The sequence below is a fragment of the Chiroxiphia lanceolata genome, chromosome 2 (assembly GCF_009829145.1).
Source record: "Chiroxiphia lanceolata isolate bChiLan1 chromosome 2, bChiLan1.pri, whole genome shotgun sequence".
NCBI classification, from domain to species: domain Eukaryota; kingdom Metazoa; phylum Chordata; class Aves; order Passeriformes; family Pipridae; genus Chiroxiphia; species Chiroxiphia lanceolata.
The window spans coordinates 70,917,153-70,943,919 of NC_045638.1; the positions used below are offsets into that span (position 1 = coordinate 70,917,153).

At 40.2% G+C, this 26,767-nt stretch overlaps 1 protein-coding gene across 2 annotated transcripts; it reads left to right on the forward strand.

The window, feature by feature from the left end:
- Positions 1 to 2,659: 2,659 nt before the first annotated feature.
- Positions 2,660 to 26,498, forward strand: HSPH1 (heat shock protein family H (Hsp110) member 1). Of its 2 annotated transcripts, XM_032678785.1 has the most exons (18): positions 2,660 to 2,903; positions 3,744 to 3,801; positions 9,700 to 9,840; positions 11,607 to 11,729; positions 12,981 to 13,080; positions 13,879 to 14,012; positions 14,509 to 14,753; positions 15,666 to 15,894; positions 16,815 to 16,921; positions 18,308 to 18,441; positions 20,469 to 20,674; positions 21,453 to 21,584; positions 22,327 to 22,464; positions 22,863 to 22,988; positions 23,508 to 23,615; positions 23,723 to 23,842; positions 25,000 to 25,161; positions 25,636 to 26,498. In XM_032678785.1, the coding sequence occupies exons 1-18, from the start codon at positions 2,797 to 2,799 to the stop codon at positions 25,834 to 25,836; spliced, it is 2,571 nt and encodes an 856-aa protein (XP_032534676.1). In that variant the 5' UTR covers positions 2,660 to 2,796; the 3' UTR covers positions 25,837 to 26,498. The 2 variants fall into 2 exon arrangements, with proteins under 2 accessions (XP_032534676.1, XP_032534677.1); XM_032678786.1 differs by lacking the exon at positions 21,453 to 21,584 and having other exon boundaries at positions 2,732 to 2,903.
- Positions 26,499 to 26,767: the final 269 nt, after the last annotated feature.

The window sequence follows — 26,767 nt, forward strand, 5'->3', positions numbered from 1 at the left end:
CAGGTCAGCATGTCTGTCCACATGGTCATCCAATAAAGGCTGGTGTGACAACCAAAAAGAAGGGCAGCACACCAGTCAGTCTCAGTTCTTAAACTCACAAGCTCTCCAACACTAGTAAACACCAGCAGAGTTTACAGTGTTTCCTCACCCATCTGTACATGACAGTTAATAGTCTATATATAACCCTTCCTATCTCTAATTCAGAAAGGAGACACTCAGAATCTCCACATCACTGGAAGAAAGAACCAAGAGTTTTCAGAATTGTTTCCCAGACTTTTAAAATAAAGTTTATCATCTCTACAGCCTTTGCTAAATCAGTGTTTTAATTATTCCAATCCTGCTGGCTTTTTCCAAAGCATCAGTCTGGACAGATAGATGCAAGTCTTCTCACTACTAGGCCTCATCAGTGTGTTAACCTTAGCCAATCAATGCTGTATCATTTCTTGATGGCTCTTTGATCTTGTATTTGTTGGCTTTCATTGGTGATAAAAACCAGAGGGTTCTTATTCATTTCATAACAGGCAAACTTGTTCCTTCACAGAGCACTTCCTAGTGGTACACAGGCTTTGCTCACAGCCACAGGGTTTCCAGCCTACAGATTACTGGCAAAGTGTACCACCAGCCATTACCCTTTCAGAATGGCCCTCACCACTGTGTCAGCTACCCCAGGTCCAGATGTAGGAACCATCTCTAGCAAGCATCTTCCCAATATTATCTCCCTCAGCAGTTCTTATCTTCTCTCTACTCCTCCCTGACATCATTTACAGTTCCACAGTGGGAATTCACCTCCCAGATAGCAAGTCACTATCAACATGTGCCTCTGCTCTAGGCCAAGTAAGAAAAACTTTATTCCTTGATTCCAGTTCATTGAAGCCATAGCTCAACCACTGCACTGCACCATCAGACAGATTATGCCAGCAGAGTAGCTTCCAAATTTGTTGCTGAGCTTTTTCTCCCTTTAGAGAGCAGCTGCAAATCTGGGCAAACAGTCAAGCTTTCCGTATTTCTATTCAAGGATAAACAATTTACAACAAAAGAGAAAAAGCAAAAAGAATGTTTGGTATCTACTTCTATCACCTATGGCGACACTTATACTACTGGGCATGCTGTATGTCCATAATTTGCCACAACAGGATTTTCTAAACAACCTCTGAAAAATACTAGGCACCCAACTTCTCATCAGATAGGGTGATAGCTGATGTACAGGTGAACTGGTAATAAAGACACTGGATTTTTACCTTCAAGTCCTAGAGAAGTGTTATCCAGGATGCAAGGACTTTGGACGCTTACGAAGGCAGCTTTAGTATTTTAAGCATTTTTGTATCAGGATATTTAAGAACCTAAATATTTGAAGAAGTCTATCTCCTCATTTAAAATTGGAAATGCATTATCAGGAATATTTACCATGTCAAGTAGGGACAGGAAACCTCATCAACTTACACACACGTACCTTAAGTTTTGGGCCAACCTATCAGCTTATTCTGAAGTTAGAAGCTGCATCTTCAGCTAGTCACTCTGATCTCAATGGATTTTTAAGCTCTGTGGTTGCTCTGAAAGAGGCAAACACTATTTCAGGGGACCAAATCCTTGCCATATACATTCGGGAGGGGTCAAGAACCAACAGAGATGAATGTTACTCAACTATGAAGCAAAGCTTTATCAGAAATTGCTATACCACTGTACCTAGAAAGGGAGTAGGGGTCAAATATTCATATTTTGCCTCTTCCACACAGGGAAACTCAGGACTCTGAATACTTTCACCTCTCCCTGCCCTTTGTAACAGTGAGGACCTGAAAGGCAGCATCTAATATATAGAGAGGACATAGTCTTAAGCTGCACCAGAGGAGCTTTAGGTTGGACATTAGGAAGAATTTCTTTGCAGAAAGGGTAATTAGATATTGAACTGGACTACCCAGGGAAGTGGTGGAGTCACTATTCCTAAAGGCGCTTAAGGAAAGACTGGATGTGGCCCTTAATGCCATGGTCTAGTTGACATGGTGGTGTTCAGCCACAGGTTGGACTTGATGATCTTACAGGTCTTTTCCAACCTAATTGATTCTGTCATTCCATAACAGATGTACTGACAACTGAAATCAAGGTCTGTGTACCTGCCATACCTCCCCTCCCTATGGAATGCAGGAGGTTAAGGCCTACTTATAGCAGGGAATGGGGTCTTGAACAAACGGCTAGAGCTAAACAGCTAGGAAGCAACAGGGCATTTGTGTTACAGTGGATTGTTGCACTGGGCACAGTGCACAGCCCTCTGAAGAGAACAAGGGATCTATAGCGTTAATATATTTAAGCTGTGCTGTTATCCCACAGCACGGCGGGGAGATACCAATAACAGCGTGACAGTCGGCTCTACAGAGAGGCTTCCCAGCGTACTAAAGTACAGGCCCTGCCACCGATACCCGCTTATCTCCCCGACTCCCACACATCCAGTTTTTCCTCCCCCACCGCCCCCGCCCGGCCACGCCCCCTCCCGCCTGGCCCCGCCCCCGCGGGGCTGGCGGCGTCCGCGGTCGCTATGGGAACGGCGCGCGTCACCGGGGCCGGCGCGGCCGATTGGCGGGAATTGTTCGAGAAGGCGGCCGAGGGCGGAAGCGGAAGCCGCACGTGGAGCCGGTGAGTGGCTGCCGCAGTTTCTGGAAACTTCGCCTCATTGTCATATTTAAAGCGGCGGCGGCGCTGCTCTGTCCCCTCCCCTCCCGCCCGCGCACGCTGCCGGGGCCGGCGGCCGCAAGAGCACCGGGAGCCAGCCGGGCACAGCGGGGGCCTCCCCCTGGCGCTGGGGCCATGGCCGTGGTAGGCTTTGACCTGGGCTTCCAGAGCTGCTACATCGCCGTGGCGCGGGCCGGCGGCATCGAGACCGTGGCCAACGAGTTCAGCGACCGCTGCACGCCGTGAGTGAGGGGCGCTGGGGTGGGGGGGCCACGGTGACGGGCGGGCGCCGGTCCGTGCCCGGTGGAGCGCCCGCGGCGGAGGAAGGTGCTGGAAGTTTCCCGGAGCGGCGGGGAAGGGGGGGGGGGAGTTGCCCGCTATAGGGGGCTGGCGCGTTCCCCGCGCTCGCCGCCTCCGCACAGGCCCCCGGGGGCTGCCGGGGGGCAGGGGCCGGGCGGCGACCCCCTTGTGCCCCCGTGTCCCGACCCTCTCTGTGCCCCCGTGTCCCGAGCCGACCCGCTGTGTGCCCCCATGCGCCCCTGCCCCGGCGCTGGAGCGGGTCCCTTGGGCACTAACCTGGGGATGGAGGGCAGTGCGGAGGCTACTCGGGGCGCGGTGCGGCAGGTTGGGAACGCCGGCGGCGAGTCCCGGTTGTGGCAACCTGGGTTAAGTGGGACATGGAGGGAACACTCTCGCACGCTGCAGGCGGATGGACTCTGCCACCTGCTCCAGAGCAGCTCTCCTCTAGTTAGAGGTCGGGTATAGAAAGCCGAAAGCGGGAGTTAGCTGCAAAGTTAAAAGGAGCCGTGCACAGATGGGTAGGGTGTAGCATGGATGTGAGCTCTGAGTTGCCGTCATCCCGTTTTAGCGTTTTGATAAGCCGTTCTGAGAAGTCCTGGATTCGAGCCAAGGCTTTAAGATGGATAAAAGTCTTGCTGTAGTTTTTTTACGGCAAGCTGGAAGAATGGCACTTCAACAGAAAGACTTTGGTGTTTTACTTCAAGTGGTAGGAGATGTATCTGTGACAGATCTAGTCATGTTTGTTGTCAGTACTGAGTTAATTAGCCTGTTGTTCTTTTCAGATCGGTGGTTTCCTTTGGATCCAAAAACAGAGCTATTGGTGTTGCGGCTAAAAACCAGGTAGGTCATTTCCTGTCCAAGTACCGATGTAAAGAGAGTTGGCTGGGTGTAGTTAAAACCGAACTTCATTTTCCTTGTCAAGCCTTTTATTTTAGAAATGCTGCACTATGATGCCATGCTTTCTTCAGAGAAATGTAGGATGTTTTTGCTAGAATGTTACTGCTCTCTCTTTCATTAATGTAATATTTTCCCGTTGAATATGTTGCTTTTCTGACAGCTTAAGGTCATTGGGTTCCTTTTTCTAACAGTTGTATGTAGGTTTTCCTTGCACTTGAAGGATAACATTTTAAATTTGGTATATAGTTTCTTAAAACTAGTTGTAAGGGGAGAGATTTGGCTCAGATTCTTAAAGCTATTAGGTAGCTCTTGTTTTGAAGTCATTTTTGGGGGTTGTTTGTTGGGGTTTTTTTTTGATTGAGGTGCTCTGAAAGGTTGAATGTATTTTTCATTAAAGTCATATTTTCAATTTAGAAGGAGAGCTTGATTCCAACAAGTCTCAGAATAATGTAATGTAATGGTTAAATAATCCTTAGGTATTTTATGTTGTTACGTAACTGCTGCCGGTGGAGATCAAGCATGCAGCCTCCACTGGCCTGTGCATATCTCTCATATAGTAAAAGGACTGCAGTGGGTTTCCATGGAGAGAGCACTAAACGAGGCTTTTTTCTATTGTAATATCTCCCCTCTTAATTTTGAACAGCTGAGGTAATACAAATAGTTTACATCTTTACAAGCACATGTATGCTCTCAGTTATGGGTTAACATTTGCAGTAATAAAGTAAATGTCTATGTTTGTGTTTTTTCATTAAGTTTTGTTTTAACATTGGTTTTGTTTAGTTGACTGCTTCCACTGTTAAAAGTCAGAAACTAGTATGATTCATCAGTGTGCAAAAAATGAGTTGTTACTCAAAATGGCAAGTGATCTGAACCTATGTACTCTCGAGCATGTTTCAGTATTGTTAGATTATTCCAGTAAATGCTGTGGAAAGCATGAAACAAGCTGAAAGTAAAGTAGATTCCATCTCTCAGAATGCATTTGCAAGTGTGTATTTGCAGTAATGAACAGCTGTGACTTAAGGTGCTTTCAAACTAACCTGTATGATGTTACTACATTGACTTTTTCATGCTTGGTTGTCCAATTAGCAGTTGAAGGTAAACGTTTTTACCAGAAGAAAGTGATACTTAAAATGATAAAAGATAATAGATCAATTATTTGTCTTGCTGTAAGTGGTCTAGTTTGGCTGATGACCTGAGATGTAAATTGTGTTTCTTTTGTAAATATAGAAGTTTCTTGACATGGACAACGGAGGGATGCATTTTTGGTGTCCTAGGGTGTAGTTGCTACTTAAAGCAAGGAGTACAATGATGCTTTTCATTTGAATGAGTTTCCTAGATAAAAAAAAAGGCAATCAAAACAAAGCAAACCAAGAAAAAATCCCACAAAAAAAAAAAAAAACCAAGTTTTTGATTGCCTTATACAATGAGATTATATGTGAGAGAGCTCAGAGGTACTTTCTTTAATATTTGAGAATCAGCTGCTGGAGCAAATTTTCAGAGAATTTCTCTTACCTTTAGGTAAGTCTGGTAGCATCAGAGATGATAACAGTATGTTAACAGACCATAATTCTCAGCTTTCTTAATTGTGACTAAGCAAGAAGATATTAAAACATGCTGCAGACCTAATGGCATACGATTACTCTAAAAATATTTTAAGATTGTTCTCTTAGGAAAGGCTTCTAGGTTAATTCTAAATTAGGCTGTAAAAGCTACCAGAGTGTTTGTGGTTCTCTGTCCACTACATGGTAATAATTCTTGTTTCTATAGCTGTACAGCTGTGAATTACGTAGCATTCAAGTACTCTGAAGCTGTGGGTATACAAATAAATGAAACCGTGCTGGGCAACAATCTTAGACACAGGAACCTAAATACTCAAGTGCATTAAATGACTGGAATAGTTCCTGGCATGATTTTTGTCCTGTCCTAACTCGTGCTCTTACTATTAATTGCTGAGCACTGTTTGGTGATTAGAATAAACCAAGGATGATTCTCAGTAGGGAATTCAAGTGTGGCATTTCTCCACACAGCTGTCTGAAAGTTACTGTTTGTTAGTAGGAGTACAGCCTCCTTTTTTGTCAGGGAGCTTTTCTGTAGGAGAACTGTCCTAGTTGTATAGTTTTCTAATATAAGATGTAGTTCAAATTCTTCTGTTTCACGATGGAAAATTTTACATGCAACAAGGAACTGATGCTTTCCTTTGAGGGTAGTGAATGTTAGAAATCTTCCTTAGTATGATCAGCATTTGAGTTGTTATTATATAGTCTGTGCCTACCTAAATCTGTCCTGCAGAGAACAATATACTCTTATAATTTCTCTCCAATGGAATAGGATTAATTTTATGCTGAGATACTTGCAGTATCTCTTTTGGACCAGTCTAGTTGTCCAGTTTGTTTTGCTTTGCATTCCTGATAATGAATGCTTCCTTAGGTAATTTGTGTCTGTGGGGAGCTTGCATTATAGCTTAGGATATACTTCAAGCTGATGTTGTTACCAAAAAAAAGTTTCAAACTTTTTGGTGTTATCTATGCACTTCATCAGTCTGGTGCAAGACTTTGAGTTGCTGCTAGATGAGCATGGACAAGGAAATGATGTGATTTAAAGGTAGTGCAAGAGGAGGAAAAAAGTAGGTATTGAAATGTATGGGGACACTTAAGCTTGACACTTCATAACTACAGAAGCAGTTGTTTACCTTAATGTAATGAGGTTTAAAGTGGAGGTGGGATGGCTGGGGTTGGAGTGCCAGTTTACAAACATTGCAACTACTTGTGAAGCTGGTTTCTATCTTGAATCATTTGAATTTCATCTGAATTCTGTCACTCTGTTGCCAAGGTAGTGGCTCTGGTTGCTGGCATGATCAGCAGCAGAGTGCTCCAGTGCTGCACACAGCGGGGAGTTTCCTGGAGTGGGGGAACATCACAGGGAGCCAAGAGCTGCCAGAAGCCTGCGGCTTGAGCGGCAGTGGCTGATGGTGCCGAAGTGGGGCCAGGAGCAACAACAGCAGTTGCTCCCAAATATAAAATAAGCCCTTAGGGGGCAGTTGTGACCAGGGTGTGGCACAGCAGTTTGCACAGAAGGGTGCTGAAGCAGTGCCAGCTCCACCAGGGAGCAACGGTATCCACCTGGCAGAAAGCCATGGCCTCACTTAAGCTCCACACCCAGCACGACTGACACAGCTGCCCAGACAGCTCAGGCGGGAACATGCTGCCACCTAGGTGCTGCCTGGAGGGTGAGCCCTGCTCTTGTACCAGTACCAGGTAGCAGCTGTAAGCACAGCTGTGGGAGTGTGTCCAGGTAGAGGAACTCTTCCACTTAGTGATAGAGCTCTGGGAGGAAGTAAGTAGGTTAAGAAGTATTGGAGTGCAAAAGAGAGAGATGAAATACTGAATTGTACCCTGCCTTCCCTGGGACAGGCCTGGGAGGCAGATGGGACACATGATAGAGAGGATTCCTTACCCTCCTCTCCACCTCTCTGAATACAGTGTCTTGAAGGGATGGAGGCAATGGTGACAAGTTCCTGGCCAGCACGGCAGACACATCTCTGTGAATGCCCCACCTTGCCAAGTGCCCTGCACTTGGGTGTGAGGCTCTGCAAGTGGAACTGAACAATAATGAGGACAGTGGTTCGTCCTGCATGAAGCTGTCACCCAGGTTAAGCCAGTCTATGTCAAAACTGCTTCCATAAAGAAAAAAAGAGAGGTTGTTGGCGTAGGAGACTCCCTTCTGAAGAGAACAGAAGGCCCAATATGCTGGCTGGAACCACTTCTTAGAGAAGTCTGCTGCCTCCTTGGGGTCCAAGTTCCTACCCTAGTATGGCCCTCAGATTATTATCCATTGTTGTTTTTTCAGGTTGAAAGTGATGATGTTGCATCCAGAAGTCCAGGGGCAATCAGGAGAGACTTCAGGGCCTTGGGACAGCAGGTTAAGGGATCAGGAGCACAAGTAGTGATGTGTTCTCTTCTATCCTTCCTGTTTCAGGAAATGTGGGAAGAGACAGGAAGAGCCAGCAGACCAATACCTGGCTCTGAGCCTGGTGTCAATGGCAGAGTTTGAGGTTTTTGATTGTGGGTCAATTTACATGACAGCAGGGCTGCTGACAACAGATGAGGTACACCTGTCTCAGATGGGGAAAAGGATCTTTGCCCGGGAGTTAGCAAGGGTCTTTTAGAGAGCTTTAAATTAGATTTGGAAGGAAAAGGGATAAAACCAGGTTCACTAGAGATAGGCCTGGGGGCACCTCATTGGTATTTGAGGTACAGTGTGCTAGTGAGATCCTTCAGTCTACTGTCTCAGTGGAGGTAGAGGATGGAGATCCATGTGGCAGCAATGACACAAGGGTTATTGATGTGTTGGAAACCACAGAAGCTCCTGAGAATGCTCATGTAGGAATTGAAGCTTCTTCATCCCCAAAAGTGGCTGGATCAATAGCCCAACTGAAGTGCATCTACATCAATGCCTGCAGCAGGGGTAACAAAGAGGAGGAGTGGGATACTCTTCTGCAGCAGTAAAACTATGACACAGTTGCCATCATGGAAACATGATGGGATGACTGGGACAGCTGGAGTGTACTCTTAGTTGGGTAAAAAAAACTGTCTGGACAGGCAGGCCCAGAGAGTGGTGGTGAATAGAGTTAAATTCAGCTAGTGGCCGGTCACTAATGGTGTGCACCCTCAGTCAGTTTGGAGGTGAGGCCAAATTGGGTGCAAGTGTTGATCTACTGGAGGTTAGGATGGCTCTGCAGAGGGACCTGGACAGACGAGATGGGAGAGCTGAGACCAGTTGTATAAGGTCTAATAAGGCCAAGTGCTGGGTCCTGCACTTGAGTCACAACAACTCCCTGCAGCACTACAGGCTGGGAGAAGAGTGGCTGGAAAGCTGCCTGTTGGAAAAGCACTGGGGGGGTGCTGATTGACAGCAGCTGAACATGAGCCAGCAGTGTGTCCAGGTAGCCAAGAAGGCCAATGACATCCTGGCTGGTGCCAGAAATAGTGGCCAGCAGGACCAGGGCAGTGATTGTCCTCCTGGGCACTGGAGAGACCGCACCTTGAGTCCTGTGTTGAGTTCTGGGCCTCTCAGTTCAGGAAGGACATTGAAGTTCTGCAGCGTGTCCAAAGAAGGGCAAGAGAGCTGGTGAAGGGTCTGGAGCACAAGCCTTATGAGGAGTAGCCTGGGGAGCTGGTGTTGTTTAGCCTGGAGAAAAGAAGGGTCAGGGGAGACCTCACTGCTATCTGCAATGACCTGAAAGGAGGTTGTAACCAGGTGGAGGCCAGCCTCTTCTCTCAACTAACTAGCAATAGGACAGGAGGAAATGGGCTCAAATTGCGCTGGGAGAGGTTTAGGTTGGATGTTAGGAAAAAATTTTTCACCAAAAGGGTTGTCAAATATTTGAACAGGCTGTCCAGAAAAGTGGTAGAGTCACCATCCCTGAAGGTATTTAAAAGGTGTGTGGATGTGGCATTTCGGGACATTGGTGGGCTTGGCTGTGTTAGGTAAATGGTTAGACTCAACAATTTGAAAGGCCTTTTCCAACATAAATAATTCTCTGATTCTGAATTAGTTGACTAAAGTAGTAGGCACTACAGATCATGTCATTGCTCACTTGGTTGCATCAGGGCTTCAGAGATACTTTTATAATCCTTAAAAAATAGTGGTCTGCTAGTCTTTTGTACTAATGAGCTGATAAAAAGTACCAGATAGTAATTACTGGTGTTAAAAGAAACAACTGTGACAAGGGAGCAGGTGTTTGTCTGAAAACTTGACCTGTGCTTGGGGGTGTACGGAACAGCACTGAACATTGCAGGCTGATTAAGAGTGGATTTCTAAATACCCTGTATTTCTTCACAGCAAATTACTCATGCCCACAACACTGTATCTAACTTCAAGAGATTCCATGGCCGTGCATTTAATGATCCTTTTGTTCAGAAGGAAAAAGAAAAGTTGAGCTATGATTTGGTTCCCATGAAGAACGGTGGAGTTGGAGTAAAGGTAAATCTGCAGTGTATCTTTCTGGGTGTTACAGCTAAATCCGAAATCTTATATTTTAGCACCTAGTCATGAAAATATCGGTTTCTTTTAATTACCCTAGAGGTTTTTTTTAGTCTTTCTATTAAAGAAGAACTCTTGTATGAATAGACACCTTCATCTTTAAATAATGAATGTTAACTATCAAATTAAGGCTCATTTATGAGTAATTGCTGAAATGCAAGTTTCTCTGTTGGAAAATTACACATCCAACTCAAACATACTGGCAGAAAAACTGCTAAGATTATTACAAGGTCGTATGGTATTACTTCAAAGTATTAACCTTCTGTCACTCTTGTGTGAAATATGTTGCAGCAGTCTAAATATGTGGTTACAAATTCCTCATAAGGTAGTCAGAACTGTTCTTTAGAATAGTTGCTATAAATGAGTGATGCGTATCTTTAGTGGACTGCCTGGAGTAAGTTACTTGCAAACAAGGGATGAAAACCAGTTTGTACCACATTGCAGGTTGGGCTATTGCTTACCTTTCAAGGAGTTTGCTGATACAATGTCAGCTATTTGTGAATAGGTGCAGTTAATAACTTGTACCCCTTTGTAAAAGTATATAAAATTATTGCTAATGAAGCCCTGCTGGCATAACAGAGGATGTTGCTTCATTAATGAAGACCCTAGTTTGAACTGGTGCCTCAAAACTTCAACATAGATCAGTCCTAGGTAATGAATAGATCACAGAAGAGATTATACATTAGAAAGAATTCTGTCTAGAAGAGTAACCAGGCTTTACAAAAGAGTAGATGCTTTTTCTTCTGCTGTTTGTGACTTGTGAGGCTAACAGATAAATTCAAACTCAAATTAATGGTTTCCTTTAGTTAATGGGTGTAGCAGTCTTTTACTATATGAGAAAGCCTAGTATTGGGAGAACACCACTATTTGGTATTCTATTTTTCTCAGGTTGTTTGGAGAACAAATTAGTACTTTTTTCTATTTAACTGTGGTCAAAAATTTTAATAATTGATTCAGTAACATTCAGTTTAAACATGGGATATTTAGAGAACAATTTTTCTATTAAAAACAAAATCCTTAATTTTTCCCGAAATTGTACTGAGGTGAATAAAAGGCAAGCACTGCTTTCAAGAATCAGTTGTAACATGTTCCTTCACTTCATCACTGTCATGTATTCTATTGCACAGAAAAATGGTGATTCAATAATAATTTTTTTAGTAAGAGAGCAATAAATAAACTTTTTGCTGAGCTTCATCTTAAGCTATTAATTGTTTTATGTGCATAGGTGAACTGTGTTGCACAGTTCTTCATGTATTTGAGCAGACTCTTGAGGTATTTGAGACTCTTAATGTATTTGAGTAGAAGGATAAAAATACCAAGGGAAAATAGCCAGCAAGCAGTTCTGGGCTTTTCTTTTGCATTTGGCAGTAGTTTGAAAATCGTTGGCTATTTTTAGATTTTGACTTAATAGTGTGTGACCATGTCTAGCTTCACTCACATTTTAAACTTGTGTTACTTTTGACCATTTCCTAACCATTTCCTTCATCTATAGAGTTGATACAGTTTGTGATCTTTTAAGAATTTGAGAATGGAATTATTGCTTCTGTAAACACTCAACTGGGAAATTAAACTGTAAAGTGAAGTTCTGTAATGAAATAATTAAGCATGTCATGATTGATAGAGTATTAGCCAGCAGTGTATCAAAGAACATGAAGTAATTTTTCCTTCTGTTGAAATAATGGAATTATTTTACTTATTCTATCCAGGTCATGTACATGGATGAGGAGCATATCTTCAGTGTGGAACAGATTTCAGCTATGCTGTTGACTAAATTAAAGGAGACTGCAGAGAGTAACCTGAAAAAGCCAGTAACAGACTGTGTTATTTCTGTAAGTAATTGTAGTGCACAGGAACATTATGTCTTTTAACTTCAGCTATTGAAGGCATTTTGTTTCTATTTGTGTAGAGCAAAAAAGAACTCTGCTAAGCACTTACAAAGAGATTAATCCTAACTAGCTTTAGAGCTTTTGACTTAAAGAAGTCCCAGAGCTGCTTCCATATTCCAGACCCTGACTCACTGTGTGAACTCATTCTCTTGGAAATGTCTGAACATTTGGATCCAGAACGTTTCTGGGATCCAGGTCTATACCCTTTTACTACAGCTTGTTTCCATGACTAAGCATCCTAACCACTCATTAAAGTAAATACTTATGCTTGTGTTTTTTCCTTAAATTCAAAACAATTTGATAACTACTTTGATAAACAATTTGTTAAGGAAAGTTTGCCTTCTGGCAGCTGGAAACCTTAGTTTCTGTCCTGTTTATGTTCATCCTTTCAGGAAGTTTTGGGTTTTGGTTGGTTGGTTGTTTTTTTTTCGATTTTATGACTGCTAAGAAAATGGCCTCAGATCGATAACAGTCATTCCATTGCAAAGCCCTGAGTATGAAATGACACCTGGCTCTGTTCTCAATGACTGTTGGAACAAGTCTGTCTTGTGTTGCATCTAGGGATATTTAGCTCTGTTGTTATTAGAAACATTTATTCTCCAGTCTTTACCCGGAAAGTTAGTTCTTCATGTGTCCCTGGGCACATCAGAAGTTGCTGTCCAATGCCAATGCTAGACAAACATAAAAAATTTTCAACCACATATTCCTTCAGAATTTCTTACCACTTCCTGCCTAAAGTAATTTCAACCAAAATAGATTCTCTGTATTTGTTATGCCTTATTTTTTTTCATCTCTCACACCTGTAGTATTGTCATATATTTTTTACCTTCCTCTTTGCTGTTTTGGACAGGAGTACAGCTGCTAGTTCTGATTAAACGTATTCCATGTCTGTCTCCATAATACCCAATTTCACATATTGGCCCAGTACTTAAGGTTCTTAGTATTTGTATACAAATACCTCACTTGTTTCTTTCTAATGTGTGCTTACTGATGCTTGTTTAATTCCATCTTTGATTGAATAGAATAGTTGAAGTCTCAATTCAGTATGGTAGTTGCATTTTAGAGGCTTGCAGTGAGCAAGTGTCTTCCTCAAAAAGAAGGAATAGATAAAATTTTAAAATTAACGCTTTCAAATAAGCATTGTGGTGTCTCATTTTCTGGAAATAAATTCCTATTCTCACCTGCTCTTTTCAGGTTCCATCATTTTTCACAGATGCTGAAAGAAGGTCCCTTCTAGATGCAGCTCAGATTGTTGGCTTAAATTGTCTTAGATTAATGAATGACATGACAGCAGGTAAGTAGGGTAAATGAGCAGTTTCTGTAAATGACAGGTGAGATAGAGTGCATTTGGTTACTCCAAGAAAAAGGACTGACTTGAAAAATTAAACATGAGACAAAAACATTTGAAAAACTTTTTGCTCTTATCTTAGGTTAATGTCTTCTGTGTGAAGGGGTAGACAAGATCAAGCTTCAGTGATAGTTTTCTCCCTGAGCACTTATTTAGGTGTCACTGCACATGCCTGGAGTACTTGTTCATGTAGTTTACTGCCCAGATCCACAATTGCAGGATTTAGGCAATCTGAAAAGAAGTTCCTTAATTAAGCATCAGCACCTCATGACTTCCAAGACTTTTTTCAGTATAATTGTGGTTTTAAGACACACACATGCAGCTCTGCTGACCATTTATACAACTCCCAGACAAAACCTTCCTGCCTGGGAGATACTGATTGTAAATACAAAACTTGGTTTGGATTTTGTTGTTAAAATGTTCTATGCTTTTGATTGCTAAGAAAAGCAAAAAAAACCACCAAAAACCAAAAAACAACCAAACAAAACAACAAAAACAAACAAACAAAAAAAACCAACAAAAAACCCCCAAACACTTAGAGAGCATATACATGTCTGAGGGAGAATGTTCTGCTTCTCAGATCCTGCAACTTAATTGAATAAAGCTTCCACAAAGGTAAAACCTTGCATAGGTGTATGTCTGGATTTGTCTTGATGCTTCTGATCCTATAGCTTAATATTCACAGGGATGTGATTGGAAACTCACTAGAGATTGCATGGATAATATCTGACACTTCTTTTGCAGTGGCTCTAAATTATGGGATTTATAAACAAGACCTTCCTGCTCCTGAGGAGAAGCCACGGATAGTTGTCTTTGTTGATATGGGACATTCTGCATTTCAAGTATCAGCCTGTGCATTCAACAAGAGCAAACTGAAGGTAGTAAAATTAAATGAAAATAAAAGGGTTTATGAGATACTAGAATTAAATAGCCTGCAAATCTGTCTTGTTCTTTAAATTCTGAAATAAGTGCATGGAAAGTGTCAACAAGTCAAAAGATGGTTTTCATCAGTGTCCTTCATTTCATTAGGGTGGTTTCAAACAGAAGTTGTAAATTCCTTGCAATACACAAATGTAAGATACATAATACAACTGCTATCATTTAGTTTGTTTTATCTAAATGAATGTGTGTATGGATTAAAATTTTGAATAATTAGGATTGTCACCTAGTTACTTAGTCTTACTCCCACTGTAAAAGTGAAGAGCAATTTTTGGCTGATGTGGTTGAATGAAGTACTTAAAGCCTGTGCCTTGGAAGATAGGCTGACCTGTCCCCAACAGTTTTGTGAAGCAAAGGCTTACTTGTAGTGGAAGATTGCTATTCCTTTTGATTTTACTGAGTGTAAGACTAAATAATTGTGTTCTTTCAAACCAGGTACTTGGCACAGCATTTGACCCTTTCCTAGGTGGGAGGAACTTTGATGGAAAGCTAGTAGATTACTTCTGTGCAGAAATAAAATCGAAGTACAAACTAGATCCAAAATCCAAAGTTCGAGCTCTTCTTCGTCTGTATCAGGAGTGTGAGAAACTGAAGAAACTGATGAGTTCAAACAGCACAGACATTCCTCTAAATATTGAGTGCTTCATGAATGATACTGATGTCTCTGGAAAAATGAACAGGTGAGTTCTGTACAACACCAAAGCATTTGCTTTGGTGCCCATGTTTTTTAAACAAGTGATCTTTCCGTGTTAGAAAGAAATTTACTGTGCTAAAATGAGGCGTAAGTTCTGAATACCTGTGGTATTTTCATAATGCTACAATAGCTGAGGCTGTGAAATGGAATGTTCAGCTATCTGAGTAAAGTTTCAGTGCATCGATGCATGCATAAGAAGCTTGGATTCTTTTTGTATGATAACATGTTTTTAAAACCATGAATTGGTGCATGCAGACTGGGGCGGTTGGCTGCATATTTAGGGCTTCTGCATATTTCAGGTAACCTAAATCCCATACTGATCTTAAGATAGCAGTAATTGCAGCTTTGTTCCTTTTTTCTGTTCTAACTGTACTGTGGATATTGGTTTGAGGAATAGAGGACAGAAACAGTGCTCATGAGGAATGACTTGATTATGGTCTGAGTGTAAATGAAATCTGTATCTGTCTGTCTCTTGCACATGCTCACAAGGCATGACTTCATTTATTAGTTCTGTAACTACTGCCAAGAGTGATGGGATTTGTTTTTTTTTTTTAGTTCCCACCAGTATTTAGGCAATGATTTCATTGTAAAGGAAATATCAGTGTTTTCTGATTTCTTATCTATAATCTCTGCTAAAAGGCAAATATATAGCAGCTGCCCAAATGATACCTTTATCTTAAATAACTTCATTGATAATGGCTTAGGAAAATCTGTAAGCAGCTATTTGTGTACCATCTTGTCTACAGTTGCCACTTCAGCCTCTTCATAGGGGTTCAACTTCAAGTCTCTTCACGGTGTAGTCAACAAACCTAGTCTGCATCAGTTTGGAAACAAGAATACCAGGAAATGCAGTGGTGGGACAAGCATTCTTTCGTTAATTCCATGGTTTTTTCCTTAGGTCACAATTTGAAGAATTGTGTGCTGACCTGCTGCAAAGGATAGAGATGCCTCTGGTTTCATTAATGGAACAAGCACAACTGAAAGTGGAAGATGTGACTGCTGTGGAGATTGTGGGAGGAGCAACCCGCATTCCTGCTGTCAAAGAGAGGATTGCTAAATTCTTTGGCAAGGATGTCAGTACAACACTGAATGCAGATGAAGCCATAGCTAGGGGCTGTGCTCTGCAGGTATAGTACTGGCAACGCTTGATGAACTTAAGTTATATTTCTTGAGATCGCTTCTGTGAAGAATTAACCAAGCAGTTATGGAAAATGGTGAAAGTGGTCCATTTTAAATTATGCAAGGGAACATCACTAGGTCTTTTTGTGGGACTGTACCATTTAAAAAGTCCAGACTACTCCTCTGGTGCAGTACTGTATTGAAAGTCCTGATGCTGGATGTATTCTGTAAGCAGTCCACTCTGCTCTTCAAAAGAACAGGATCTAGAGATCTTTAATACAAAAAAATTTAAGTTGATGTCAAGCTGAAAGATATTTTTAATCAACAAGGTATGAGAAGTATCTAATGGAGATCCCAAACTCTACTGCAAGTTGGTATTTTCTAATATCCATCTTTCCATCAGTGTGAAATAGACTTTTATTCTGTCTCCCTCCCTCCCTTGGAAATTTTTACAATTTCCAAGTTGTGAACTACATTTTACAAGCAAACCACTCATTGTGGTCTTTCTTTTCTCCTATAATCTATTGTGTTATTTCACTCTTTTCTTTGTTTCCTTACTCCATCTCTCTAACTGCTTTCCATTACTAGCAATCTGTTGTGTTCAGGGGAGGAAGAAGGATCCTTAAGATAAACACCACTTCTTTTAGGCCTAAGCAATGCAGCATTTCCATTCTTTACAGTCCTGGTATTTGCTTAGACTGTTGCCTTTGTTCACAAGCTACAGAAGGAATGAGGCCAAAGGGCCTGCTAACACAGTGTAAACACACTGCTGTAGGAGATTGTTGTCTGGTATGTACTGCGTTGAAATCAAGCAGCTTGATTAGTTCTGCTTTATCAAAGTCAACATAGTTCTCTTGCTTGTCTTGGCTAGTGGAGTAGAACAGTTAACCAACTTCATTGCATGTCTTTTTTTTTTTTTTTTTTTTAGTGTGCCATTCTTTCTCCAGCTTTTAAAGTGAGAGAATTCTCTGTGACAGATGCTACCCCTTTTCCAATATCTCTGTTGTGGAACACTGAAGCAGAGGACACTGAAGGGTAGGTAGCTCAGACTACAGTTCTGTGAAGCTTTTGACCTTTATAACTCAAGGTTGATGTTCTTGCTTGCATTAAATTAGGATCTTGACATTCTGGTGCAGAAAACCCATAGACTATGTACCAGAGATGGTTGACAGTGGAGATTGTATAGACATTTTATTTATTTATTTATTTGTTTTACTTATTTATTTAATTTATTTATTTTATTTCCATCTTAGTGGAAATTTTAACTATAGTTCCTCATATGTTAAAATATAAAGATTTTAAAAAAATTTGTGAATAAATGGGGTACCAATTAATATGTTGTCTTGCATTGCCCTTATCTGATTGTCAGGTTTTAGAATAAGAAATTAACCAGAACAGTGACTGGATCCTGATCCCACTTTTTTTCGTGGCTTTCTATTTTTATGTAAGGTGTTCCCACCACCTATCTGAGATTCTTGGTTTAGTAATAATGTTATGCACTGTAAAAATTGTGAGCTTATGTGGATGCTATTTATGTGACTGAAGCAAGAATTTAACTCCTAGCAAGAATATAACTTGTGTAAGAGAAATTTCTTGCAGTTGCAGTGTCTCACTGATTTCTCTACTATTAACCGTGCCATGCCTGTGGCAAATGCAGTTGCTGTCTAGGATGTAAAAAGCTCCAAGTTCATTTTTTTGGAAAAATTGTAGTTCTAGAGGGACCTGTTCTTACTCGTGTTCCTTGTAATTCTGCCTTTTCATGTCTGTTTTTTGGGGAGATGCAGAACCTAATTGTTTTGTCACGTACTTCTGAGAGCAGCCTGTGGGTTCACATTCTACGTAAAACTCTCACTTTCTCACATTTAGGTTACTAGATGAGATCTTCCACAGTTAGGAGACAAAACTTAGTTGGAAATTAGACTGGCATAATAGTGGACTGACCTTAGAGAAAGAAAGTGAAGTAATGCTGCTTGTCTTTTGTCATATCCAGGAATGAATAATAATCTGGTTCTCAACTGAGCCATGGAAAGTGAGTAAGGAATTAACAGGGCTATAATTAGCCCTTTGAGACTGAGGAAGGGTGCAAATTACAATTAAAATTATGCTATTCCAAGCTCAAAATAATGTCTTTGCAGGAAACCAGTTTTGGAGATCTACTGATAATCTGTCACTATTGTTACCGACATCTAAACTTGTTTGCCTCTGAGATGGAAAGTTAGTGGAATAGGACAATTTCCCATTACAACTGAGAACAGTAGTCTTTTTCCTTTGCAGTACAGTAATGAAGTATTTGTGTTGAAACTGTTCAGAAGGCCATATGTGTCAAAACATGGTGATGTTCCTCTGAAGAGTTCTGACCCTATATTAAGGCCTTTCAGCTTAAATACTCTGCTAAAAATGATACTTGTCCCTTGATTACAGAGTTCATGAGGTCTTCAGCAGAAATCATGCAGCACCTTTCTCTAAGGTTCTTACATTCTATAGGAAAGGTCCATTTGAATTAGAAGCTTTTTATTCTGATCCTAATGGAGTACCATATCCTGAGTCAAAAATTGGTAAGTAATTGTCCTGGAAATGATGTTGTCTCTCATTGTTTGATCTTAAATCAGTTCTTTAATTGTGGTGTGTTATAGTATGGTTATATGACAAAGAAATGAGGGAAAACAATAAATGAATGCCTAAGACTAGAATGGGGTTATCACTGCAAAAGATAATTTTATAACTTTTTTAATCTTCTTTTCTACTTATCACTAAAGCAGGCTACTTTCTAATCACAAATACTAATCACAAAAAATCTCCTGCATTTAAAAAAAGCATGTCTTGAATAACTAGTTATTGGTTTTTCCTATACCTTCTCGGCTTGACATAATGCTGAAGAATTTTTAATCAAGGCAGCCTAAAATAGCAGCAACTGCAAAACTACAGTATTGATTTGTCTATGTAACATTTCTATGCAGCTCTTTCATACTTTTTGACAATTTGCAGCGCTTGACAGTGTTGACACTTACAGAGAATTTACAACGTGGTTAGAAAAAGATTGTGATGGTAAAGACAGACCAATTAAATAATTGCTCTTGAGTTCCAAACGTACAATTAAATGTTGTATGTTTGCTTACCGTATGTTTTGTAAACCAGCACAAGGGAGAGGGACTTTTTGCAAGAGCAAGTAGTGACAGGACAAGGGGGGATGGATTTAAACTGCAAGAGGGCAGGTTTAGATCAGATGTTAGGAAAAAATTCTTCACTGTGAGGATGGTGAAGCACTGGAACAGATTTCCCAGAAAAGTTGTGGATGCCTCATCTCTCTAGGTGTTAAAGACAAGGTTGGATTGGTGCCCTGAACAATCTGGTTTAGTGGAAGATGTCCCTGCCATGGCAGGGGAGGTTGGAACTAGATGATCTTTCATGATCCCTTCCAACTCAAGCTTTTCTATGCTTCTGTGACAATATTTTGAAGTTACAGAAACAGCACACTGCCTTTTGTGTTAACTCTTACCATTAAGACTGATGGTGGGATTTGTGAGTGTTCAATTTATATGGCTTTAACAAGTAAAAAGCTGTTTAACTGCTGTTCTGAAAACTTGTAAAATCAGAACTGAAGATTACACTGGTTTCAGCTCACTTGCTGATTAATTCTTTACTCAGAACAGAATTACTAGTAGTACTAATGGGTGAGTTCATAGTTCTGATGAGACTACCAAAAGGGAGGATAGGTCACACATCTCCAATATTATTGGATTTACAAGACAGAGAATTGTATTCCCTAGCCTGTAAAATAAGCAGGTAAAAGCTTGTATGCTGTAGTTTAGGTCTGTTGCTGAAGGAATGGTGTGTTCAAACCTGTGTATATCTGGCCTGTCATGAAATCAGGGAACTTGTACTTTGCAGCTAAACAAGCATTGTAGTCTCCAGGTCACTCTTTTGGTAATATGTGTCTAACCATGTAGTAGGCAGAAAACTGTCTGCTGTTAATGTCAAGGGTGTCTGATTGTTTATTTAGTGTTAAACTACTTGTCTGTCTTCTAGTTTCACAACACTTGTTTGAAGTATTACAGCAGTTACAGAAAAATTAGATTCTGCCTTGGGTTAAAAGATTATGGTAGACTTGCGTGGATGTTAGCAGCTTAAGAGTGCTTCTAGAAATACTGTTTCTGTGTTGGGCAGTAACTTACGTTAAAAAAATACTGCTTAACATTGGTGTTAAACTAAGTCTTTGTGTAGTTTTCTTTCAGTCCACTAGTAACACAGAACCAATTTTATATTTATTCTGAATTAGTAGTGTCAGGAGAACCTATACTAACTCATGAAAATAATCATACTCCCTTTTGATTTGTAAACTGAAGTTGGCTGAAAAGCAGTGCACTTTGGTTTTGGTTGGGTTTGGGTTTTGTTTTTCGTGAGGGTTTTTCGTGGTTTTTTTTTTTTCCTGATAGTATTTATTTCAGTTTGGGGACCATGAGGTTAGCACAGAGGCTTCATCAAATATTTAGAAAATGTGTTGTCTATGAAAAAGGTGTTTTCCTATCTCTGGAGTATTACCTATTTAATTCCACTGTGTGAGTATTGATTCTTTTGGTTTTAGGTAGGTATGTTATCCAAAATGTGGCAGCCCAGAAAGATGGAGAGAAGTCTAAAGTCAAAGTAAAAGTCCGTGTCAATACTCATGGCATTTTCAGTGTGTCCACTGCATCTATGGTAGAACCAGTTAAAAGTGAAGAGTATGAAGATGTCAGTGTTGAGACTGAAGTGGAATCTCAGGACCAGAGGCCTATTGACAACTTAAGTGATGTAAGTTGACTTTTCTTGTGTGTGAATGTCCTCACTGAGCCAAATGTGTTCTGCTGTTACATACTCTGGAAGAAAAATACTTCTAAGGAGGTGAAAGAAGATTAGTTTTAAGACGTGCATAGCTGTCAGGAAATGTCTTTATAAGAACAGGAGACAATGTACACTATCTTGAAAGTGTGTGGATTTCAAAATCAGTTTTTGGGCAATAGCAGCAAGTGGGTTGCTTAAGGGTGGGATTACTTGCTACTGCCATAGTTATCCAACTGTTCCAAACAGGAAAACTTCATTTGGATTGTTAATCATCTGTGCTCTTTGTTTTAAAAGGATTTGTATGTAATCTTTCATATTAGTAAAGTGTTTTGAAACTTTTTGTGAAAGGGAAAGCTGGATTGTTTTCTACAGCATTGAAGGAGAGGGGAACACTGGGGAATAATGCGCATTGCTATAGTTTACTTGATGTTTTAAGTTTCCTGAGGGGGAAAAAACTTAAAAGCTCTGACTCAAATTAAAAGCCACTTTTTGTAAGAGGAAGTGGTAGCACGTGCACACATGCACACAAGTACCATGCTGCAAGCTTGGCACTGTTAGCATTTTCATACTCCTTCTGAACTTGCACCTAGTCTGTATCTCCGTTAGTTAAAGCATGTGTGTTTCTGCGTGTGCACAGAATGCTTTGTAGGGCACTTTGGACAGTATGTGCATCAGAAGAGAAGTGCCCTATAGTTAAATGCAAGTGCACATGCCTTCTACATCCTTTGTGCCTGGGCTTTCATTTCAGAAAAATATCCAGCAAGAGAACAGTGAGGCTGGAACACAGTCCCAGGTACAAACTGATGGTCAACAAACGTCACAGTCTCCCCCTTCATCAGAACCTCCCTCTGAAGAAAACAAAATCCCAGATGTCAAGAAAGTGAGTGACCCTTTAACTCTGTTGAAAATGTTATGCTCTATAATGGAGGCTTTTAAAATGGTAACATATTCCAGGAAAAAGTAAGGAACTTGGTGCTCAGAACCTTTTTCATACCTTTATTACTGTGAAAAATAATGTCTGTATCTTGTGATAATTTTTGTACAGAGTTTGCAAAAGGATTCCTGCAAGAAATATCTCTCTACCACTTCCCTGTCTTCCTGCAGTGTTGTACAGCTAGTTTATTTGGGTTGCAGACTTTCCATTTGTTTAACAGCTGTTAGAGGCCAAGCTTATTAGGCCTACTGAGAAAAGTTGGAATCAGGAATTCATACACCTAAAAGGAAATAATCTGTGAAAAACATGTGTCTGCATGTTATTGCTAATGGTTTGTGGTTTTTCATCTGTACAAGATGAAAAATGTTTTGGGTTAAAATCTTAGCCAATGTCAGCATCATCAAAGTGCTAAGCTACAGATGGACACTTCTGAAAAACCTGCAAACACATGATATCAAACATCTGAGAAACATCCTTCCTTTAGCTCAGTACTTAACTGTCTGTAAGGAGACTAGCATAGGAGGTAGAATTCCTGAAAGGAGAGGGCCTCATAAGTATGTTTTGAAGATTTTGAAAGAACAGAGAAAAACCTTTGTGTGTTCTTCCTCTGAATATTTCTGTCATCATAGTGCTACTTCATTTGAAGGAAGTCAGGAAAATTATCTTATTTTTCTTCTTTCCAACTCAGACAAATGAGAAGAAAGGTGATCAGCCCCCAGAAGCTAAAAAACCCAAGATAAAAGTGAAGAATGTGGAACTACCCATTGAAGCTAACTTGGTTTGGCAGTTAGGAAAAGATCTCCTCAATATGTATATTGAAACAGAGGTGAGTTAGAGTGTGGTTTGGACTGCTTTCTTGTATGCAGTTATGAATCATTTGTCTGCTTTTCCAGGCAACCTCTGTTCTTTTACTGTAACCCTGGAGTGTGAACTCGGTTTACAGTGAGCTAATATAGTCTGACTTGTAACACACAACTTATAAATGTTTGTCAGAAAGATTGAAGTGTGTTTGTAACAATTAGTATCAGAGCAGTGATCCATGAATGTCACAGATTGGTCTGAACTGTTGTTAAAATTTCTTCAGATGAGTCTACTGCATAGCAATGAGAATTCCAGCAGTTAGGTGAGCCAAGGCCTCTGGGAGATTTTACAAGAGCTGTGCTCTATAGAATGCTGTTTGAACACTGGTATTTTTTAATTAAAATATTTTTTGTGGTCCTACAGGGAAAGATGATTATGCAAGATAAACTGGAGAAAGAAAGAAATGATGCAAAGAACGCAGTGGAGGAATATGTATATGAGTTCAGGGACAAGCTGTCTGGACCGTATGAAAAGTTCGTTTGTGAAAAGGTAGGTTATGGTTTCAGGAACTTCCCTTAAAATACTAATACCAAAATATGTTTTGTATACCTTGGTCAAGCTTACTCAAAGCCACCCTGGAAATAGCTGCACAACCAGAACTTGTTTGAATGATGGCAGCGACTGATCCAGAATTAGGTTTAGGCTTAGCAGATACATATCCCTGAAAATAAATTTTATCACAAATGGAGCAATGTTTTCAAATAAAGTTGTGGTGGCTAGAAGGGGAAGCTGTATTGCTGGACACATAACCAAAACCATGAGTTAGAGCCACACCCCAAGCATTGGCCCAATGAAGGACAAAAAGCTATAAATGATACCTGTGTTGTAGATTGTGTTTCTCAGTTCAGAAGCTGGTGTGGTTTAAGTGACTTAATTTGGCAAAAGATGCAGTAGAAATGTAATTTTTATATTGTAGGCTAAGAATTAATGTGTGTCCTGCTATTGCAAGACAAACACAGTTGATTGGTACCTATTTTGATGTTTGTGTTGAATTATATTGACACATAGGATCTGCAGGGATTCTCTGCACTCCTAACAGAGACAGAAGGCTGGCTGTATGAAGAAGGTGAGGATGAAGCAAAGCAGGTGTACATAGAAAAATTAGAGGATTTAAAGGTAGGTCTGTTAACATGCCCAAAATGCAAAATTTCCAAAATACTGCACAAAACAACATTAAGGAATGTTAATGAATCACATAAACACACAGGAACTGCTTTTTCTAGAAATTAGGTACTCCAATTGAAATGCGCTATCAAGAAGCAGAGGAACGACCAAAGCTATTAGAAGAACTGGGACACAGGCTCCAGTATTATGCTACAATAGCTGGGGAATTCAGGAATAAAGTAAGTGACCTTGGAGTACTTTTTTTTTTACCACAGTGTTTCAGTGAGGCTCATTGGCTGGAAAGGCTTCAAATTCACTCAGATGAGCTGCGACCTACTTTATGTAGGTCACAAATTTAACATCACAAATGTTTCCCAGTACTCAAAATCTCACATAGTATGTAATTTTCAGTTTCTTCATACTTCTGGATGTTTTAAGGCTAAAGAGGACACTTTATAAAGAGTGAGGGTTAGACTTACGGTCAGATTCTTGACCTTTTAAAAGCTAATCTGACTCTTCTTAGAAATGCATTTCCAGTTCTCTCAGGAATGAGAATTATTGTATGGTGAGAAGCATTAGAGTAAAAGCTACTAGTTGATAAAGTAAAAGATCCAGTTTTATAATATGTGGATGTTTGGGGGTTGTTTTTTTGTTTATTGCCTTCTCAATGGTACTTGTATTACTTTCTTGATAAGCATTTCTGCCTGAAAATTTGCTCCTTGGGTTTCTACTTAAAAAATTTGAATAGGGCAGCTCACAACACTCATTGAGAGTTGCATCTCAGTGCAATTCTCAGTTGCAAACAATTATAACCCCATAGCTACAGATTACGAAGTTGTCATTAGGTGAAATAACTAGTAGTGTTGCACAGTCCTTAATAAGTAGCATCATTGTAAAGAGTATATTTAAAACTTGGTTTTATTTAAGAATTCTAAATATGGATTCATAGGTTGTGTTGCTTGATAGGTCCTTCTCCTGATATCAGTTAATTGTGTAGCTGTGGCATTGTAGGGAATGCTGAAGTTGAAAACTTCGATCCTTTCTGCTTACATCAGAATCACACTGTCTAAAGTACCTTGGGCCCAGTTGGAACCTCCAGGAGGGGAGGGGATGTTTTTTGTTATCAGGCTGGCTAAGAACGTTAAATTCTATTGCATGACCTGTTTGTGAAGCTTCTATGCCCCCTGTGAACTGCAATTCTTGCTTATTGGGCAAAGGAAGCCTTATATTAACGTCTGTATTTCTTGTTGTCACTTGCTGTAACAGATCTTGCTTGTGGCTAATGACTATTTATTTTGACCATCAGTAAAGATTTATAAATTGTAAATAAGAGAGAGCCTTGTTGACATAACTTGGTGATATTATTAACTAATATAAAATGTTTGTATTTGGGCAGGATGAGAAATACATCCATATTGATGAAATGGAGATGATGAAAGTAGAGAAGTGTGTTAGTGAAGTGGTAGAGTGGATGAATAATGCTGTGAGTGCACAGGCTAAGAAGAGCTTAGATCAGGACCCAGCTGTGCATTCAAGTGAAATTAAGGCAAAACTACAGGTAAGTATTGTAAGAAACTATCATTAGAGGTTGGTGCTAAAACTAGACTGGTATCTGTCCCCTTTGTCTCCCCCAGTTTCATCTTATTGCTCTAGTGTTCTTAACAGGTATAAAGTATAGAGATTGAGCAGAAAGCAGAGGCGCTCCAGTATACTGTGTACAATGTTGTGGAGTTAATTGATATTTTATGTTTCTCAGTCACCTTAAAAAATCATGTTTTCCAGTGTTTTACTGGTAGTCAAAAACAGAATTTAAAAAAAAGTCATGTGAAATCCAAAATGCAAAGTTGAACTTTGCCCACGGAACATCAGTTAATTTATTTCAGGGTACAATAAGTATTTGTCAGTTTGGACTCAGGAGAAACAAATACAGAAGCAAGTTTGATACAGTCTTTTGGGTACAGGACTATTCACACTAGTGAAGCTGGTGGCTCCTTAGTATTTATTCTGACCACATCTTTTCCATTTCTTTTAGGAATTAAACAATGTCTGTGAGCCTGTTGTGACACAACCAAAACCAAAAGTTGACTCTCCTAAGGAAGAAAACCCATTAAATGAACGGAGTGATTATAAAACTGAAGACATGGGTGAAGATGACAAAAATTCGGAAATGCCTCAGCAAAATGGCGAATGTCATCCAAGTGATCAAAACACCATTAACATGGACCTAGACTAAACCACTGCACTTGCAGCAAGTTATTTCATCCCATGACAGATGATGTTTTGGCTCTCATATGTGATGGGGGTGGGAATGCATTGTTTTGGAAACTATTTATATTTTTTTCTTAAGACTTGTCTGGGATATGTGGTATTACAGGAGGAAGAATAGTAATAGTGTTGGTCATGACTATCCTAAAAGGAAAATTGCCTTGGTAACTTCCAGATTCCTGTGGAATTGTGAGTTCATACTAAGCTTCTGTGCAGTATTTAACCATTTGCATCACTAAAGATGAAAAGAAGCCCTTATTCTGAAATGTACTGCTCCTTCAAAAGGTTATAATCAAAACACTTGTAGGCATTTGTAGATGCCAAGGTAGTTTTCTTTTGTCTGGACATCTAATTGGGTATGTCAGAAAAAGCCAGTGTCTGTCCCGTTTATAAGGACTTTCCAGAAGAAATCCTTCTGTCCTAAGGTTTTTTGATTGTTGCAGTCTAAAGTATGTATCAGGTAATAAGATGGTGAAATGTGTTAGTAGCATGCAGAAACGCTTATGTTTCATCTCTTGCTAAACAATACATTTTTCATGTGGGGTACATAAAATGAAGGAAGCGCTAATTCTGTTAGTGTTATTGTGAAGCTTTTTAATGAGCTTTGAAATAAAGTTCGTTTTACTGGTATCTCCTGGCCTCTTGTTTTTAACTGTTTTCAGTACTTCTGCTATAAGTGTTGCCTTTGTCATGGTTTGACAGGCCATTGCTTTGTGTCCTGTGCACGAGTCATAAAAAGACTTAAAGCTCTCACACTTTACACAGAACAGTTGTGTGCCAAGAGTCTTTGCGCCAAGGGCTGTACATACCTGAAAGAACCCATTACTGCTACAGCAGTATTTTGTCTGGAACAACACAACCAAAAGGAGAAAAGAGCAACTGGTGCCACTGAAACTAAT

What these genes read in the sequence shown, in the direction of transcription:
- HSPH1 (XM_032678785.1), top strand. Translation starts at nt 2,797, where the DNA reads ATGGCCGTGGTAGGCTTTGACCTGGGCTTCCAGAGCTGCTACATCGCC. An exon ending in CTAGGGGCTGTGCTCTGCAG is followed by an intron (nt 15,895 to 16,814) that starts GTATAGTACTGG and finishes TTTTTTTTTTAG; the next exon opens with TGTGCCATTCTTTCTCCAGC. An exon ending in GAAGCAGAGGACACTGAAGG is followed by an intron (nt 16,922 to 18,307) that starts GTAGGTAGCTCA and finishes CCTTGATTACAG; the next exon opens with AGTTCATGAGGTCTTCAGCA.